At 43.0% G+C, this 17545-nt stretch overlaps 2 protein-coding genes across 4 annotated transcripts; one reads left to right on the top strand and one right to left on the bottom strand.

The window, feature by feature from the left end:
* Nucleotides 1-4621: 4621 nt before the first annotated feature.
* On the bottom strand, nucleotides 4622-9988 carry LOC133927959 (uncharacterized). Of its 3 annotated transcripts, none has more exons than XR_009911408.1 (3): nucleotides 9772-9988; nucleotides 7284-9579; nucleotides 4622-6110 (listed from the first exon to the last, which is right to left on the bottom strand). XR_009911408.1 is itself a non-coding variant. In XM_062374275.1 (2 exons), the coding sequence occupies exon 2, from the start codon at nucleotides 9576-9578 to the stop codon at nucleotides 7350-7352; it is 2229 nt and encodes a 742-aa protein (XP_062230259.1). In that variant the 5' UTR covers nucleotide 9579; nucleotides 9772-9988; the 3' UTR covers nucleotides 7254-7349. The 3 variants fall into 3 exon arrangements, 1 of the variants encoding a protein (XP_062230259.1); XR_009911407.1 differs by having other exon boundaries at nucleotides 4622-7178; XM_062374275.1 differs by lacking the exon at nucleotides 4622-6110 and having other exon boundaries at nucleotides 7254-9579.
* A 2998-nt stretch (nucleotides 9989-12986) lies between these two features.
* LOC133927975 (inactive leucine-rich repeat receptor-like protein kinase CORYNE) lies at nucleotides 12987-17127 on the top strand. The gene is made up of 2 exons (XM_062374291.1): nucleotides 12987-14857; nucleotides 16374-17127. The coding sequence occupies exons 1-2, from the start codon at nucleotides 13890-13892 to the stop codon at nucleotides 16681-16683; spliced, it is 1278 nt and encodes a 425-aa protein (XP_062230275.1). The 5' UTR covers nucleotides 12987-13889; the 3' UTR covers nucleotides 16684-17127.
* Nucleotides 17128-17545: the final 418 nt, after the last annotated feature.

Consider the following 17545-nt stretch of genomic DNA (forward strand, 5'->3'; position numbering starts at 1 on the left):
GAACTTGTAAGTTTATAGGGGTTCATGGCTTTGGGAGAGATACTTCCATTCCGTCAGTTTACACATGTATTTTGTAGGTGGACACACAGTTCAGGATACTTAGGGTACAAAGTAAAACCCTTCTTTTCGAAAATATAGGCACACTGCTCACTCACACACCGAGGTACTCACGCTAAAAAGCTAATCATTGTGACCAAAACATAACATATCATTGACCGATGACACGACTATTCAGATAGTTTTATCACTCTGCAGAGGTTGTACACTTTACCCATAATGCACAGGCTCTCACCTTAATAACTGGTGGAGCTGTCATAACGAGATCCAACGACCTCACAATGTAGTCACAATATTCACCCATGGGGCACTAAGATATCAAGGACCTTAGAAGATCCACGGGAAGGGTCACTTAGCAATCCCAAGACTTTGACATAGCCTTATAAATATCACCAGCCAGACCTTGGGCTACTACCACCCAAGTCTTCTCCTGTTCCCCATAGCCACTACCGGCCTCCAGGTGGGTACTAAACTAAGTCGGAGGGGTTATGTCAAATCCTGCTCATTCAGGCCATGTGGTTGTATGACTGGATACTAGGTAAGATGTCACAACGAACCGATCCTTATACGACCGAGGCAAGAATCTTCCAGTAAGAACACCACAAAGGCGAATCTTGTCCTAAGGTAGTTCCCACCTTTGTGGGATACCTCAGTCACCCTCGTCAACACTCTAGAGCTTTCCCCAAAAACACAAGTTTTACACGCACACGCACTAAGCACACATCACTTCACATTTTCGAAAAGGCATGATTAACATATGTAAATAATTCGGTTCTTCCTTTTGAGCCAAGCAATCCTAAGCATGCTAGTAAACGAGCATTCATCCAAACAATCATTATAGTTAATGTTGGGAACCTTCTAAGATTTTAACAGAATAAAAGGTAACAATATCAAGGCATAACATAAACAAGCTAGGTCATAACTATTTTAGCATATCTTTAAAATCACAGTTATTAACTTAATCATGCATATCCCTATTGTTTGAAACAATAGCTCTACGTGTTGTATTTGAAAACATAGGATCAATATGATCAATAGTTGAAGTCCTCGCCCGCTCCTTCTTCAAACTCCAGATCCTCGAGGTCTTCCTCGAATGCGCCTTCCTCTAACAATCGTAACAACGATAAAAACACACACAATCAAACAATGATTAAAATAAAGACCAAACAATTTACAAAAATTATGAAATTGACATGATTGGGTAGATCTCGAATTTAGATGAATATCGGTGGAAGAATCGTTGAAAACGGAGTTAGGACGGAGGAGAAACGGGCTTCAGAAGTTTTGTCGGGAGAGAAAATCAGAAAAAAAGAAAAGGGGGGAATATTCCTGGAATATTCTATTTTTGAATCGACTCGTGGCTCGGCTCGGTTTGACGGCTCGGCTCGGCTACGGCGGCTCGACTCGGCTGTGCTGCCCGGCTAGTCAGCTGAGAGAGAGAGAGAGAGAGAGAGAGAGAGAGAGAGAGAGAGAGAGAGAGAGAGAGAGAGAGATAAAGGGAGAGCCGACCGGTGCGACGGAGAGAGCGAGAGGGGGCGAGAGAGAGAGAGAGAGAGAGAGAGAGAGAGAGAGAGAGGAAGGGGCGACGGGGCGGTGGCACGCGGCGAAGGCTGGCGGCAACCAGATCCGACCGGCGGCGGGGAGGCGAGGGCTTCGACCGGTGATGAAAAGCGGATGCCCCAAGTACGCCCCTACAGGGGGAGAAGAGAGGGAGAGAGAGAGAGAGAGAGAGAGAGAGAGAGAGAGAAGAACCGGGGGGCTCACCGGCGGCGGTAGTGTTTAGAGTGGAAGGGAGGGAGGTGGCGGAGGTGAGGGAGTGGTGTGGTGCGGACGGGGGAGAACGAACGCACTGTTCACCCCCTTAAATAGGCGTCGGAGACTGCGCAGGCGCGAAGCGGCTGCACGGGGCATGAGGACCGCCTACGACACGTGGTGACGGGACGGCGCAGCGCTGGGCAGGGCGGCGGGGTCACGGGGAGGGGAAGAGAGAGGAGAAAGAGAGAGAAGGAGAGAGAAGAAGTTGGGGCTTCCTTTGAGAGGAAAATGCAGGAATCTGACAAGTTGTAAGTGCACAGTGTCAATGAAATTGTTCTTCCATTTGTGAAAAGCTAGGTTGAGATGCTTTTTTTTTAATTTGCTCCTTTGCTTTCAAATCTCTCAGGCTGCAATAGCGGAGACTTCTGGGAAGAAGTTATGATGGAAGGTCCTGGCTGCTTCATCTAGCGTTGCAAAGAATTCTGCATCCTGTTCCAGGTAATGCCAAGGGATCAACATGTAGCGTTGAATGGGTAGGCTGAGAAGAGATGGAAGATTGTTTCTTTCATGTTTAAATTGTAGATTACATAATTGTAATTGTTGTTTTGAATTCTCTGCATTTCCTTTAAATAATGTTACGAGTGTTAATTTTGTCTTTGAAAAGAAGCCAAGCGAATACCCTAATCTTTTTGGAGCACTTTGATTTCCAAATACTAGTAACAGGGGCTGGAGGCAAAATGGCCTTGAAAATCAATGCATAAAATTTATTTGAGGTGTACTTGTCACTGCCCAAGCAATAGCTCCAGTGATCCTTTGCAAGCTCTAGCTCTAACATTCTCCGGCCGTACTGGTAGAGTTAAGAATTCTTGAAAAGCAGCAGTCGATAGGGGGGTGTGGAAATTTATGTGGGTCAAGTTTCTCTGTAGGTTGTAATAGATACATTCTTATCTCTAGCAAACAAGTATAAATGAGGAAGATGGTCTTTAAAGTAATTGTTATCCTACACATCCTGCTAGAGAAGAATGATGGAGCCAATCCCTAGACATCCTAAAGCCATGCCTTTGAAATGATTCAAAAAGGTCATGATATCCCTCTACCAAAAGGATCTTTTGGCCTTGGAAGCATGGGGAACACGACCACTGGAATAATGAGTATTTCAGATTAGATTGATTCAAGGAATATCCAGCTTATTATAGAATTTATGAAGATATTTAATCAAGAGAGCTTTGTTTTGCATTGACAAGTTGATGACTTCGAGTCCCCCCTTATTTTTGGGAATACACACATGTTTCCAAGTAATAAGAGCCTTCCCTCTGAACAATCCATTGCCCCCCCCCCCCCCTCCATAAATAGTTCCTCCTAGGCTAAATTAATTAGAGAGTCTATCGTCTAGGCCAAGAAGTGAGGATGCCGCTGTAATTCTCTTTTCAATTCTGCTTATAATAGGAGTCAAATCCTCAAACTTCAGCCTAGTAGTGCCCAAAGGCAATCCGAGGTAGGTGAAAGGCATATTGCACAACTAAAAACACCTGCTAGTATCTTGGCCTTATCAGGTGACAAATTGATATGGAACAAATAAGACTTTGCAAAGTTCACCTTGAGACCAGCTGATTGCATATAGCATTACAAGATTCCTTTCAGACAAAAGAGTTCTCTCTGGCTTTGGCCTCGTTGATTAAACACTAGAGGAAGTCCGCTACAATGACAAAAAGAAAGAGGGAAAGAGGATCATCCTGCCTAACCCCTCTTACAGCTTAAGCTTTTACCCGGGACCTATTCAGGATCGCCTCAATCCAACTATCTTTTTCCTGTTGAAGCCTAGGCAGTCCATCGTATTGATGATCAACTACGATCCACTGTGTTAAATGCCTTTTCAAACTCCAGCTTAAGGATTACAATTTCTTCTCGTGATTGATGACATTGGTAGATATATTCAAACGCCCATCCCGATGTCAGTTATGCTTTGTTACTCCGATTTTGTTGATGAGGTGCCGAATCCGATCTGTATGTAAATCAGATAAGCAAGAGGCATGTGGCCCTCAGGTAGACTTGATTGGAATCGATCTTGAGAAATGATATATTACATATGCAATACTTGTTCTCAGCTTAGTAGCCTGTGGCTCTCAAGTAGCTAATATGAGGTCTCCAGGGTTACCGGATTGGGGATTGGGAATTCGTGTTTGCGAGAGTGGGCGGATGGGTGGATTTGATGAGAGATTGCGAGTGCCACCGTCCACGGGAGCATTGCCGGCAACAACATCAGAGAGGCGGGTGGGGGAGTTGCCGCTCGACGACGTAGGATCCAAATCCTCTGACTTGAAGAAGGGAAGTCCCCAGTAAATAGTATTTTTGAGATGGTGAACAGTGGTGTGACTTACTGTAGCAATTTAATATAGCAAATATACTTTGCATGAAAATATTGTAGCACAATACTGTATCAAAGTTGTAGCGATCGATCTTGTTTGTTTATTTCCAATCCGACGGTTCGCAGAGGGGTAAAATCATGGGTACTGTTCACCCGTGACTTCACTCTCTCAAATCAGAGGATCTCAGTCCGAGACGGGATGGAGAGCCGGACGGTGTGCTCCCGGCTGGGGCGCGGGCGGCCAGGAGCTCCAACGACGCCTTGACCTCCAGGGTGCCATTGCAGGGACTTTTTTATTTTTTTAATAAAAAATTATAAATATATACACCGCTTTTGAAAAAATACAAATCTAAACTCCAACATGACATATTGTCCTTCCAGCAGGCGACATGTTTAAAATAAAATATATGTTTCAATGCTCTGAAAATTCAAAACACTATAAAAATAATCATGAAAAATTATACAGCGTAGAATATGCTATTATCTAGCTCTCAAAAAAATCAACTCAAACAATTACTTCTGGAAGAAACTGAGCCACAAAAATGTCGGTGATGTTAGCGCCATAGCCACAAAGAATTAAGTGGGCGTTTTTAGTAAGAAGGAAAAGAAACATCTTGTCGGCACTCGGCAGCACGCTCGCTACAGTTACCATCGGCACTAAGTTCATCATGTTTGTGATTCTGGCTTCCAGGCTCAGTACGAGAACTTGGTGTTCCATTTCTCATCCTGGGTTCTGTGATTCTGGCTCAGAAGAGAAGGAATGTCTTCTGGGGTTTCTGACAAACACGTTGTTTGTAAAAGGAATGTCCACAGGTTTGGCGCATATGAAATGTACTTCAGCCTTTCCTTTCACTTCCTGCTATCTTCCTAACATAGTCAACAAATGATTTATTTGCGCCAATTTACTCGCTGAAGCTCACTTCTAAGATAGTTAACCTCCGTTAATAATCCATCCTTTCATCTTAAAGCTGCCTTTTTCAGATGCTACAATTAGAGTAGGAGACACAAAATTAATCATCAGAATAATTCTCTATACATTGAATAGAAAAAATTAACATGGGAAAAGAAGAACATACTGAAAGGATGAAACGAAGATATTTACCTTTGCCGACTAGCTGGATTGTTACTAAGTTAGCATAATGCTTCAGATCTGGATTGTTACTAAGTTAGCATGATGCTTCAGATCGTTCAATTTCCCCATCATAGTATTTTTCTCCTCTGCAGCTCTGTTATTATTGTACCATTTTTTTACTGCATCTGCTTGGAAGTTAGCATGATGCTTGAATAAAAAATTACCACTTTCGTTATTTTACCAAAGCTCAGTGACCCTGATTGATGTCATACACAAGACTGACCCCATAATTTTGATAAACCACTTTCGCTTTCTTGATGGTTAGCATCTATTTTTAAGGACAAACCGACATGCTAACTAATTACTATGAAAACGTGTTAGCAGTTAAATAGCAGACGAAGCAAATCACCATAAGCAGCTGAAGCCTGAAGACCTGAAGTACCCTACGGAAAATTCAGAAAACGCTGTTAACTCCTTGTAAAAAACAAGGGGCAGTTCGAACATGGTTCTGCCCACCTACTTCCCTTTCTGAGCATGCTACTGACCAAGATGGCACTTTCAAGTTTCAACATCAGCGAGGACAATAGCTTCCACTTTGAGCCACAGTGACAACGTGTAGTTTCCAGTGTAACATAATTTTTCGCTATACTTTTAGGTGTGGTATTGACACCCGAATGGTATAGGAAGTAATCTCCAGATCTGCATGTTAATACCACAGAATGCTTCACGTCTCTTACTGAATCATGAATTCATCTGTCACTGTCATTCCTAAGTTTCATTAAGCCAGTTGGAAGCTAGGAAACTTCATATTTGAATGTAAAAACAGTTGCACTTCAGCAGAATGAACTGGTGACGACTTGTCTGAAAAAATGGGAAATATAATAAGTTTAATAAGCACAAGCAATTACACGTATTGGAAACTAGTTGCGTACTACAAATGACAACACAATACAGTGCACACCATAGTCTGATCACCAAAAGTACAATTATGTCAAGGTACTGTCGAATTTTTATTCTAAGCTGCCTACATCACATGAAAAGACCACAAAATACACTAGTTATTCTAACCTACCATTTCCTTTGAATGGAGAAAATTACAAGGCTGAAACTGAGAAAAAATATATCCAGCACGCAAGAAATGGACAAAATTCAGTGTTTCTGGTTTGGATATTTTATCTCAACTCAATTGTTGTATTGGAATTGTAAACATCACAGTACTGACATATGTATGGATGTATAGGATTCGCTGAAAGTGAAGACAGAAATCAAGTACCTAACAATACTTGCAAGACATCCAAATAACAAGAAAAAAGAATCTTTTGGTGTATCCACAAAGTCAGCAATATTTGATTGATACTGTTCTGATATGGACCTTCAAACAGCTTAAGCGGGTGACTACAGAAGACATCATTTTCTTGTTTGTAAGTCTGCAAAGACCATATGTTGATACAAAGACAAAACATCTCAACAAAATTATTGAGTACTGACAAAGATATTCTGCGCACCTTCTCACAGGGAAGTTTAAAACACATGTTATTGGTTGACGATTATGGGTTTGTTTTCTTTGACGACACTGCAGTGTTGGCAGATCCACTCAAGAGGGATCATTTTTCATTAATTTATTACCTTCATGCTCCATTACACTAAACATTATTTATGAATGAAACAGATGGTGATTGCATACAGGGCTCACCAAGAAGCAACCAAACAGAAGGGTTGATCAACAGATAACCCCAACTGGGGAGCCTGTAGCAATGCAAATGGGTAGTGGAGGGCAATGGTAAAATAATGCTACAGTAATACAATGTTTCAGTTGTTGCTTTTAGGATGACCATAATTTCAGTAACATTGGTTTCTCGTTTGGTTTTGCCTTTTTTTTTTCATGGTAAAAACCTTGTTCTCCTAATTTTTACACCTGTCAGTCCTGATCTGCAAGTGGTAAAGAATCAGGATGTAGAAAGAGTTGATCAAACAGTTATCTTCACAGATAAAACATTCAGGACAAGATCATTAATGGAGGCAATCAATCTATACCAAAATGGAGCAAAGGTTTGATTCGCTACAATTAGGTCATTGGCTACTTCTGCTTCTATCCATGTTTCAATGTATGATCCTTGTAGGAAGGGCACTTGGTTCCAGATGCCAGGACCCTTTTGGTATATCATGATCTTTGATTTCAATAACAATGTAAGCAGGAACACGATGGGAAAAGCTGAGCATTTCAGACCTTGGAATCCACCTTGTCAAATGGAAATCTTCCATTACTACCCTATGGAAAAAGGTCAGGCGGCCTTTTACCCGAGCCAAGCCACATGCATTGACTCCATTTTCATCAGAGTAGTCTGAGAGGATCTCAACCATGCGAGGTTCACATTTGTCAATATCAGTGCTATTCAAGGTGATGTTCCAATTTTTGTACATTGCCCATATTTCCCCTTTCTTTGGGAAAATGCGGTAGAAAGACCTCTTTGCACTCCAATCACACTCTACAGGGTGAGAGAATTCCCAAATGTCCTTGTGAGTAGTTTCAGTACCAGCTCGAAATACCCCACAAGCAATCGGTAGGCCATCTTCAACCCACCGTATTTCTTCATTAAGCATAGGGTGAGGTTCCAACTTCAACACAAAAACTGCAGTACACGAAACCACACGGATTATTCTGACATAAGACCTAGGCATCCGGTCCTGAGAATCATAAACAGCCCATATCTGCCCCTCCAGAAAATCCTCAGGGGACAACTTGTTATCGGAGCTCATCATCCATTGCAAGGGGCCATCTGAATCCATTTTGCTTGTTGAAGGATTTGAGAATTGTGCAGCAGCAGTTTCACGAAGGCCATTTGTGTCATCATGTAAACCTGGAAGTGGGGACAAAGGAGAAATGCATGCCAATGTATTTTCGTGCCGTAGGTTTTCTGGAACCGCAGAATGTTCAAGCTCGAACATAGTTTCAACCCCATGAGCAAATCCAAAAGAAGGGATCATGTGAGAAAACATGAGCAGATTGTCACTGTGGACTTGTAACAAGTGATCTGTTCCACTCCTCAAGTACCTCCGGAAAACACTTGCATATCCATCTACCTTTACCAAGTGTGCAACTGTGCAACCTGATCCTGTTGAATAACTGGTAAGAATTTCTACAACATAAAAGGCACTCTTCTTCCACATCCCAGGATCAGTGCACCATGCAATGTCCCAATCACTGTAGATGGCCCATACCTCTCCTTTCTGAGGATATACTTCAAGATGTTGATTCAGGTTATCACTGGATAATTGGTGACAGAACATAGTTGGACAAGTTAGTGAGATTTGACGTTCTTCCGCAATGAAAGTTCCACAAACGAAAGGCAAGCCTGCACAACACCATTTCTTCTCTTCATGAGATCGCGGGCAGGGCTGGAACCATGAGACATATAACTGCATCTTGTCTATCAATACCTTACTTATCAGTGCATATCTACGCGGAAACTTCTCCCAGTCATATGCTGCCCAAACCTGGCCAGCAGCAAAATTCTCTATCGCCCTATCAACCTCAAAGTTATGATATTCATATTGTTTGCTAGAGCAGTTTTCATCTTCTTTGGCATCTGATGGATCATCAAAGCAGCCGTCCAAATCTACCTGGGAGGGAGACACAAAATACACACCCTTTTCACATACACTCTTCTGCTTCTTGTCAACATGATTATCGTCAGGTGACTGCAGCTCACCATCATCACCTGGAAAGCAATGATCCATCCTCTTAGTTTTGGAAGAACTAGCTACATTTGAAAAATGGGAATTCCTTTCATCGAAACATGACTTGTCAGTGTGTTGAATATGTGAGGCTTCATTGTTTGTTACATCCACTGTCCGAATATCCTTTGTGTGAAGACTGTTCAACTTGTCAGAATCAACGATTGTAAATTGAGCGCCAGAATGAGCAAATTGAGCAAAAATTTCCCTCGAATCAAACCCCTCGCTCTTCTCCGGATCAGACAGCACCGCGTATGCCTCGTTAACAAGCCGGAGAGCCAACTCAGCACCCGGCAGCTTGCTCCTGACCGGCTCCACCTGAGCTACAATGTTCCAGTACTGCGCCTCAATCCTGGCAGCGCCATCCCCGGGCAGGACCTGGAGGATCCTGTACCAGTCCACCCCACGGCCGCGGAGCGCTTTCCCCGCGGAGCAGAGGACCTCGAGCACAGAGAGCATCTCCAGGGCGCCCTCCAGCCTGGGGTTGGTCTGCAGCGTCTCCAGCAGCAGCGTCCTCGCGCCGGCGTAGTCCTGGCGCCGCATCTTCGCGGTGATCGCATCCCTCTGCGCGGCCTCGGCGTCCCCCTCCTCCATCCTGCACCAAAACCCTCAGTATCCGCGGAATCCGATCAAAATCAAGTATTCTACCCCAATTTCAGATTGGGATAGCAAAATTCATTCACCCATTTGAGCCACGCGTCAGATAAACTCAGCCCCCGAAATCGCAAGCTTGATCAGATGGAAATGGAAGGCTCCGCGGGATTGGGATGGGTTGATTGGTTCTTACCGAACCGATCGATCCGACTCCACGAGCCTGTAGCTCCCAAGGGTGGATGGAATTGAGTGCGGAAACCCTAAACCCTAGCACGGATTTTCATCTCCCGGGATGAATAGCGCAATTCGATTTCGATGGATGCAGATGCTAAGTCCGTTCAGCTTCCGCCGACTTTTTGCTATTTTGAGAAAGCTGAACCAAATCCTGTTTGATTTAGCTTTCTGTTTGATTCAGATAAAGCAAAAGCTATCATTATTAGCGGAAGTTGGAAACTGATATAAAGTAACTTTTATAGTTTTAAAGAATGATATTTTTAAAAGATATTATATATTTTATTCATATCAAAAACTAATTTTAAAAAAAAATAGAAAAATCTCAATCCAACCAAAAGCTCTTCAAACAATTCGCTTTTAAAAATAGCTTTCATAAAATAAAAATTATCATTATTACTTAGAGCCAGAAGTTGAATCAAATGATCTTTTTGACTTTAAAAAATATTATTCTAAAAGATATTATATATTTTTATATCAATCAAAAGCTAATAAAAATAGCTTTTAAAAACAGTTTTTGAAAAAACTCCAACTCAACAAAAACATGACCAAAATTTCAGTGGTTGGTTGGTTCACACTCCACAGGAGCACTCTTTCCAGTTCTACGCCCGTATGGTAATCGCGATGCAAATTGGGGGCTTTCTAAAAACATGTAGGGAAATAAACAATAATCCGACCGATCTGAGGGGTCTTTGCGTAAAAATATGGATCGAGATTAGATTAATAATCGCGACCTAATATAGGGTTGTTTCTGCAAATATTTCTATCGCGGTTATAATCGCGATCCATTTTAGGGTGTTCTCTGTAAAAACATCAGCCTCGTCTCGGCTTCGTTTTTTTTTTTTTTTTTTGAGAGTACCTCGTCTCGGCTTCGTGTGGCCGCCCGCTTGCGTTGAAGACGCACGGCCTAGTGGCCCACGAGTGCGGGTGGGCTCTAAGCGCGATCCTCCATGCGACCTCGCTTTGGTTTTTTCTTCTTATTCCTTTTCAGTTTTTCCATGCAATACAAATATGCAATATCTTACTTTTGGCTATGCAAAAAAAATAAATTCATTAAATTTTTACAATATGTATGCAAAACTAAAAATATATCTAAAAAATTAAACTTAGTCAATAATTTTGCTAGACGCGTACAAAATTATTAAATGCTAACACAACATTTTTAAAGGCTTAATGAAAAAATTGAAAAATAATTATAAATATTTTTTGGGAGACATAATGCAACATTTTTTGTGAGGTATATACAACATTTCTTTAAAAAGACCTAATGCCACAGCTGAACAGTTCACAAGACCTACACAACATTTTTAGTATGAAAAAAGACATATACGACTATAAAAGATATCAACAAATTGTGAGATATAATTCATCATTTTTTGCCATGAAAATGAACGAACCAATCGGAAAAATAGGAAATCACAAATCTACAACAAGAGCAGCGGGTAGGGGCGGTGACAATGGCGGTGGCAAGAAAATACCTACGGGGTGCAACTGGAGAACCAAAGTGAGGTGGTCGTACACCTGTTTTTTTTTTGTGTCTCGTCAAGTTAGGGTTTTCTTTCAGCAGTAAACGATATCCTCGTTAACAGGAGACATCTGTGGTAATATTGTTAATCTCCATGTTTGTATCTCTGGTCTTCGGTAGACGCCGTGTGAGTGGGTGCGTGTGATATTATAATTGTATGCACGTCTACTGCTAAAAAAGGGTGAAACTAGGCTCGAGGTGAGATGATGGCGGCGGCGGCGAGGATGATATCAAGGGGGTACGAGAGTAGCGCATACAATAGTATAGCACCCACGATTCTCAACGCACATGTAGGATTTTCCACAGTGAACCTTTTCGTTCATGGCCTGGTCAATAATGCGTACACGAAACATGCCCCATAGGCATACGGTATGAGACAGTGCAAGTGCAAATGCGCCGTCTGACGTAGTGTACAAGAGGAGCCTAGACGAGGTATTCCTAGCACGTAGTGTGTGTTTGGTTTAGTGGATAGAGTGGGATGGGAGGGGGTGATTCTTGTTTTTGTGGTGTTTAGTTTGGAGTCAATAGGTATGTGACCATCCCTCTTGAGAAATATTCCTTCAATATACTGGATGAAGTCATCCCTCCAAAACGGTATAACGAAACCATCCAACTTTATTAATCATGCTCATTAGTAAAATAATTAGTGATATTAGTATAATGTACTAATTAATATATATTAATATGATAATAGAGTTTGTAAGTGTTAATGTGCTAATTAGTGTCAATTAATGAATTAATTAGTATATTTTATTATTAATTAGTAATGGCTATAGCATTAGTGCATGTTGATTAGTGTATTATTAATGATTATTATTTAAAAATTAAAAATATAATTAATAGATGATTCTCATCTCATCCGTCCTCATCACTTCAATCAAAAAATACCTCGACTCATACATCTAATAGAAAAATCTCATCCTAGAACCAAGAATAACTCTATCCCATATGATTTTACCTCCAAACTACACACCGGTAGTGTACAAGAGATCCCCGCATGTCAGGCGTCGTAGCGGCATTCGAAAAGAGGAACCAACACAAGCGGCGGGAAAAGAGAAGGGTGATCTCAAAGTACGAGCCCCGTATAATTACCCGGCCCCGCCTCCAACACCCATGCTTTTACTCCACCGAGTACTCAAAGAAATCAACAAGCAGCAGTAATTTTTTGCAGCAAAAAGAAAGTTTCATCCTTGGAGTTCGTCCGGAGCAGTAATTCTACGGCCACAAGAACAGTTTTGTTCGCGCTACTGTCTACTGCCAGTGATCAAAGTAATACATGCAGGACCATACAGTTCGACCATATTATTTGGAGCAAGTAAAATTTTTGGATCAGCAGAAAGGTTAAGCGGTGGGGAATTGCTTGCGGGATTAGTGACATCATTTGAGCATGCCGTGCATTTTGACCAATGTTTTCCTCAGTGACTGACAGTATCAAACGTGGAAAGGAAACTTTACCTGTTTCCAGACAAAGAAAATCACTGCCAGTAGTGTAGCGTGGGGAGAAGCGAGAGTTCTCACTTTGAGGAAGGACAGGTTAAAATAAAGATTCGAAACAAACAGTGATGGCTATTGTGCACGGGCATCAAAGCATCTCGGGCTTCTCCCTCTACACTCTCCGCTACAGCCACGCGCTGCAGCCCCCACAATCTGAGAAGCGAACGGGGAGAGAGAGAGAGAGAGAGAGAGAAGAGAAGAGGGGTAAAAAAGGTAGAGAGATCTCAGTTTCCTGTCCCGGCGGGGAGAATGTCTGATCCGGTCGCTGTGCCTGTGCATGGTGGATGCCAAGCCAAGCGGCCTGAGACTGAAGCGAGAGGCGTGATGAAAACTCTCGGCTCTTACGCCCACACCGCTCTGCTCTCCGAGTAAAACAAGCAGTGAGCCAGGCGAGCCAACGAGCAAGAGCTCAACTTTAGATAATTCTTGGCCCGTGTCGTTACAGTTTGAAGCTTTCTGGAGGGAGCAGAGCTCGGTATCAGCTGAGAGCCTGAGAGAGTGAGAGAGAAGGGGGAGTTGAGGTTTCCGTTTCTCTCTAGAAAATTAAGTTTTGCAGCTTCCAGGGTGTGCTCTGTGCTTTGGTTAATTTCTTGGTGGGAGGTGTCAAGTGCGTGAGCCGCTGCCTGCTTGAGGTGTTTTTCTGTTGTTTCTGTCCTGGTTCTTCGTCAGGTTCAGGCACTTCCCTTTAAAGTTCTAAGCCAGTACACTTCCCCTTTCAACTTCTACGCCAGTACGCCACTCTGTTTTGGATAGGTTCTCTCCTCTACTGCACTGCACTGACTTGGGCAAACTGTTTTTTCATCTTCTTGCGGGAATTTCTGTGGGCAAAGATCAGTTGCCATGCAGAAGTTGAAGCTCCTTCGATGCCCAAGTTCCTCGCTTCTAGTATCCTCCTTGATTTCCATGGAGGGAGACTGTAGGGGGTGAGTGAGATGTGCAAGTAGAAAGCAAAAATTGCATCTTGAACCAAGTTATTTCCTTTGATCCTGAGCATTGAGCATTTTTTCCCTATCTGCCCAAGGAATTTTTGTTTTTTGCTAGCAAGTCTGGTTCTTGTTTCCATGGAGCAAGGAGGTGGGATGATGAGCAGGAACCCTACCAAAACCCTGCCGCTCCTGGCCACCCTTCTCCTCGTGCTCGCCTTCCTCTCCATGTGCCCGGCAGCCTCCTCCCAGCCCCAGCCGCTCCACTCGGAGCCCATGGCCACCCAGTCTCCGCCACCCTCTCCCCCACCTCCGCCTCCGCCGCAATCCAAGATTCCCCGTGCGCAAGCCGGCGGCGCCGCCCGCCTCCGCCGCATCGCGCTCGGCGTCCTCTTCGGCTCCCTCGCCGGCTTCCTCCTCGCCCTCGCCTTCCTCTACGCCATCCGCGTCGCCATCCTCCACGCCAAGAACGCGCCCGCGATCGTCAGGGGGCCCGTCTCCTTCACCCCGCAAATCTCCCCCAAAAACCTCCAGGCCGCGCTCCCCTCCGCGCAGCCGCTCGCCCATGGCCCCCATGGCAAGTACTACAAGCTGGCTCTTGACAATGACCTCACCGTCGCCGTCAAGCGGCTCGACACAGCCAACCGCCCTGAGGCCTCGCCGTCGGTGTCCCCGAACACATCCAAGTCTGACATGAGAAGGGTGCAGAGGCAGCTGGAAGCGCTTGCCCGGGTGAGGCACCACAATGTGATGACCTTGAAGGCGTATGTTCGCGAGCCTGACCGGCTTTCGCTCGTGTACGGCTTCGTTCCTGGGGGCAGTCTAGAGGATGCGATGAAGAGGGTGAGGTCGCAGCAGGTCAGCCTCAATTGGGATGCGAGGAGCAGGATTGCTGTTGGGATCGCCAAGGGATTGAGGCACTTGCATTTTGAGTGCAACCCAAGGATACTCCATTGCAACCTCAAACCATCGAATGTGATGCTAGACGAAGGTTTTGAACCAATATTGGCGGATTGTGGGGTTGCGAGGCTGATTGCAGCAGGTTCAGGTGATCCAGAATTGTGCAGTGGCCTCTACGCAGCTCCAGAGTGCTACCAAAGCAGCAGGTAACATCCATGCATTATCATTTTCAGTTTTTCTTGGTTGCTTTAGAGAACTAGTTAAATCTCTGATAATCTCGTCAACATTCTTAGGCCCCTTTTGGAAAGCATGAATTTCACATGAAACAGCCCAATTCTTGAAGGGATGTTGAACAAGAAATCCCAGCATTCTAAGGGGCCTTAGCTTGTTATTGATAATACAAATTAATATTTTCGTATTTATCAATGCCTTTATCATGGTATTCAGTTTTGAACTGAAGAAGGCAATTTTAAACCTAAGCGATTCAAACTCTTAAAATATCAGCTCAGTGTTACTTATATACCATTCGTTAGTGCATGTTAATCATATAACTTTTTATATACATTCTCACTGCATAGAAGGTTACCCCAAGAAGAGTATGTTGTGGATTTTGAGTATTTGTTATTAACTTAAATTTTAGAAGCAGATGGCTGGTGTGTATATGCTCACCTGTTGGACGTCAAATTCCAACTGTTCTAAAAAAATCTCGGGCCATGCAAACAACTGAAGGTGATTAATTGTAGAAAGCTGTAGATAAGAAAAAGGAATTGTAGAAATATGTGATGTGTGGAGATGTTTGTTTAATATTTTAAACTATTAAACTGGACAATACAAAATTAAAATATTGCGAGTACATTATTTACTTACTACTTCGATGTTGCATCAATATATTTTTCCCTTTTTGTTAGTTTTAGTTCTCTTACCCCACTAGACAGTATGCATTCATTGACTTGCGGTGTGCTAATGCCCTATATTATTTTCCTTTATACCTTTATATTCCTCTCTGTTGCATTCAGTTTTCCAAATTACTCTTAATAGTCTTTTTTGCCATTAAACTGGTGAGAAGAGTAACAAAGAAGGCATGAGGCATATAAATTATGATTATGCTTAGTGAAGGTATCCAACCTTTGCTTTTCGCAACACAAGAATCTTTACTTTGCTAGAAGACCTCCATTTGTCCTGCCCAATACTTATGCTTTTCATATATTCCTGCGTGAGCGAATACAGAATGTGGCCTGCTCCCTTTTTTAAAAAACTAGTTTAAAATGATCTTTTTCACTTGGACCTCCCATATCTCCATCAGAGAATAAATCCATTGAGGATTGTCATTCTGATTCTATATTCTTATTCCATCCTCTTTCCTAACAAACCTAGCTATGTCACTAAGTTTTTAGAAAGTTAATTTCTATATAACTATGTAAGTGTTTTTTTACCAGACTTATATATCTTTCTCACGAAAAACAGACTCATCTATCTCAAGTGCAAAGAAGGGTCTGATTAATGCTTTATTTCAGTCATGGCGGATCTTGATTTTACACTACTTTGAAGTTGGAAGTATATTGGTTATTCCCAATGAAAGTTGTCTTCTTTCCTGTATAAGTTCTGTAGTCCATTCTATCCATGTATTTCCCTGTGATGATTTAAAACTGTAATGATTTGCACGTGTAGTTTTTGTTCGTTAGGTGCCTCATCTCTTATAAATTCAAATATTTAATGGTGCAGGTACACAGATAAGAGTGATGTCTATGGCCTTGGCATGATACTTGGCGTGCTGCTCACTGGGAGAGACCCAACAGATCCATTTTTCTCAGGAGAAACCGGACGGGGTGGCTTGGCTAGATGGCTCCGGCAGATGCAGCAATCTGCGGATCCAAAACAAGCACTGGATAGTAGCCTCCTAGGAGAGGAGGGAGAAGAAGAGGAGATGCTTATGGCGATTAGGGTTGCCATTATCTGCCTCTCTGATTCACCCGCTGATCGGCCATCCAGCGACGAACTCGTCGCGATGCTAACGCAGCTCCACAGCTTGTAGTCATCATCATTGACCATTTCTTGAGCGTTCTAATCTCCATATGTTCTTCCATCATGGCATGGCGCTGAATTATGTCCGATCAATGCTTGCTGTACAAGTGAGTGTAACTTCCAGTGTCTTCTGCTGGAGAGTCCAAGCCAAATGGTCCACACGGGATCCAACAAATTCAGAGTCCAAACAAGCAGCTGTTCCCTGTAATTCAGTTTTGCAGCTACATGCCGGTGGTTGAGCTTCCTGGATGTTTTGCCCATGACTTGGGAGGCCTTAGCGATGTGAATATATTGTATCTTTTTAGAAAGTTGTCTCTCTTGGATCTCTTGCTGCTATTTAGCTGTAGAGAGATGTTGTGCATTGAGACCGATGATGTACATCGGCTCCACCACTTGCCTGTGAATTGATGATGCCTAACATTTAACAGGCTGTTGGGCCCAAATGTTTCGATGACTTTTCTCTTCATCTCACATGTTTTGCAAGGAGGTGATGAACTGATGTACTACCTGACCTCTGTGCTTGCTTCCATGTGCATCTTGTGGATGTAGACTCCCATAGACTCTTTGACTCCTACTGACACTGAAACTAACAAGAATCCTATGCGAGTCCAAAAAAGCAGCTGTTCCCTGTAATCCAGTTATGCAGCTACATGCCGGTGGTTGAGCTTCCTGGGATGTTTTGCCCGTGATTTGGGAGGCCTTAGCGATGTGAATATACTGTATCTTTGTAGAAAGCTCTCTCTTGGATCTCTTGCTGTTATTTAGCTGTAGAGAGATGATGTGCATTGAGACCCATGAGACCATGATGTACATCGGCTCCACCACTTGCCTGTGAATTGATGATGCCTAATATTTAACAGGCTGTTGGGCCC

This window comes from Phragmites australis, chromosome 1, assembly GCF_958298935.1.
Source record: "Phragmites australis chromosome 1, lpPhrAust1.1, whole genome shotgun sequence".
Taxonomy (NCBI): domain Eukaryota; kingdom Viridiplantae; phylum Streptophyta; class Magnoliopsida; order Poales; family Poaceae; genus Phragmites; species Phragmites australis.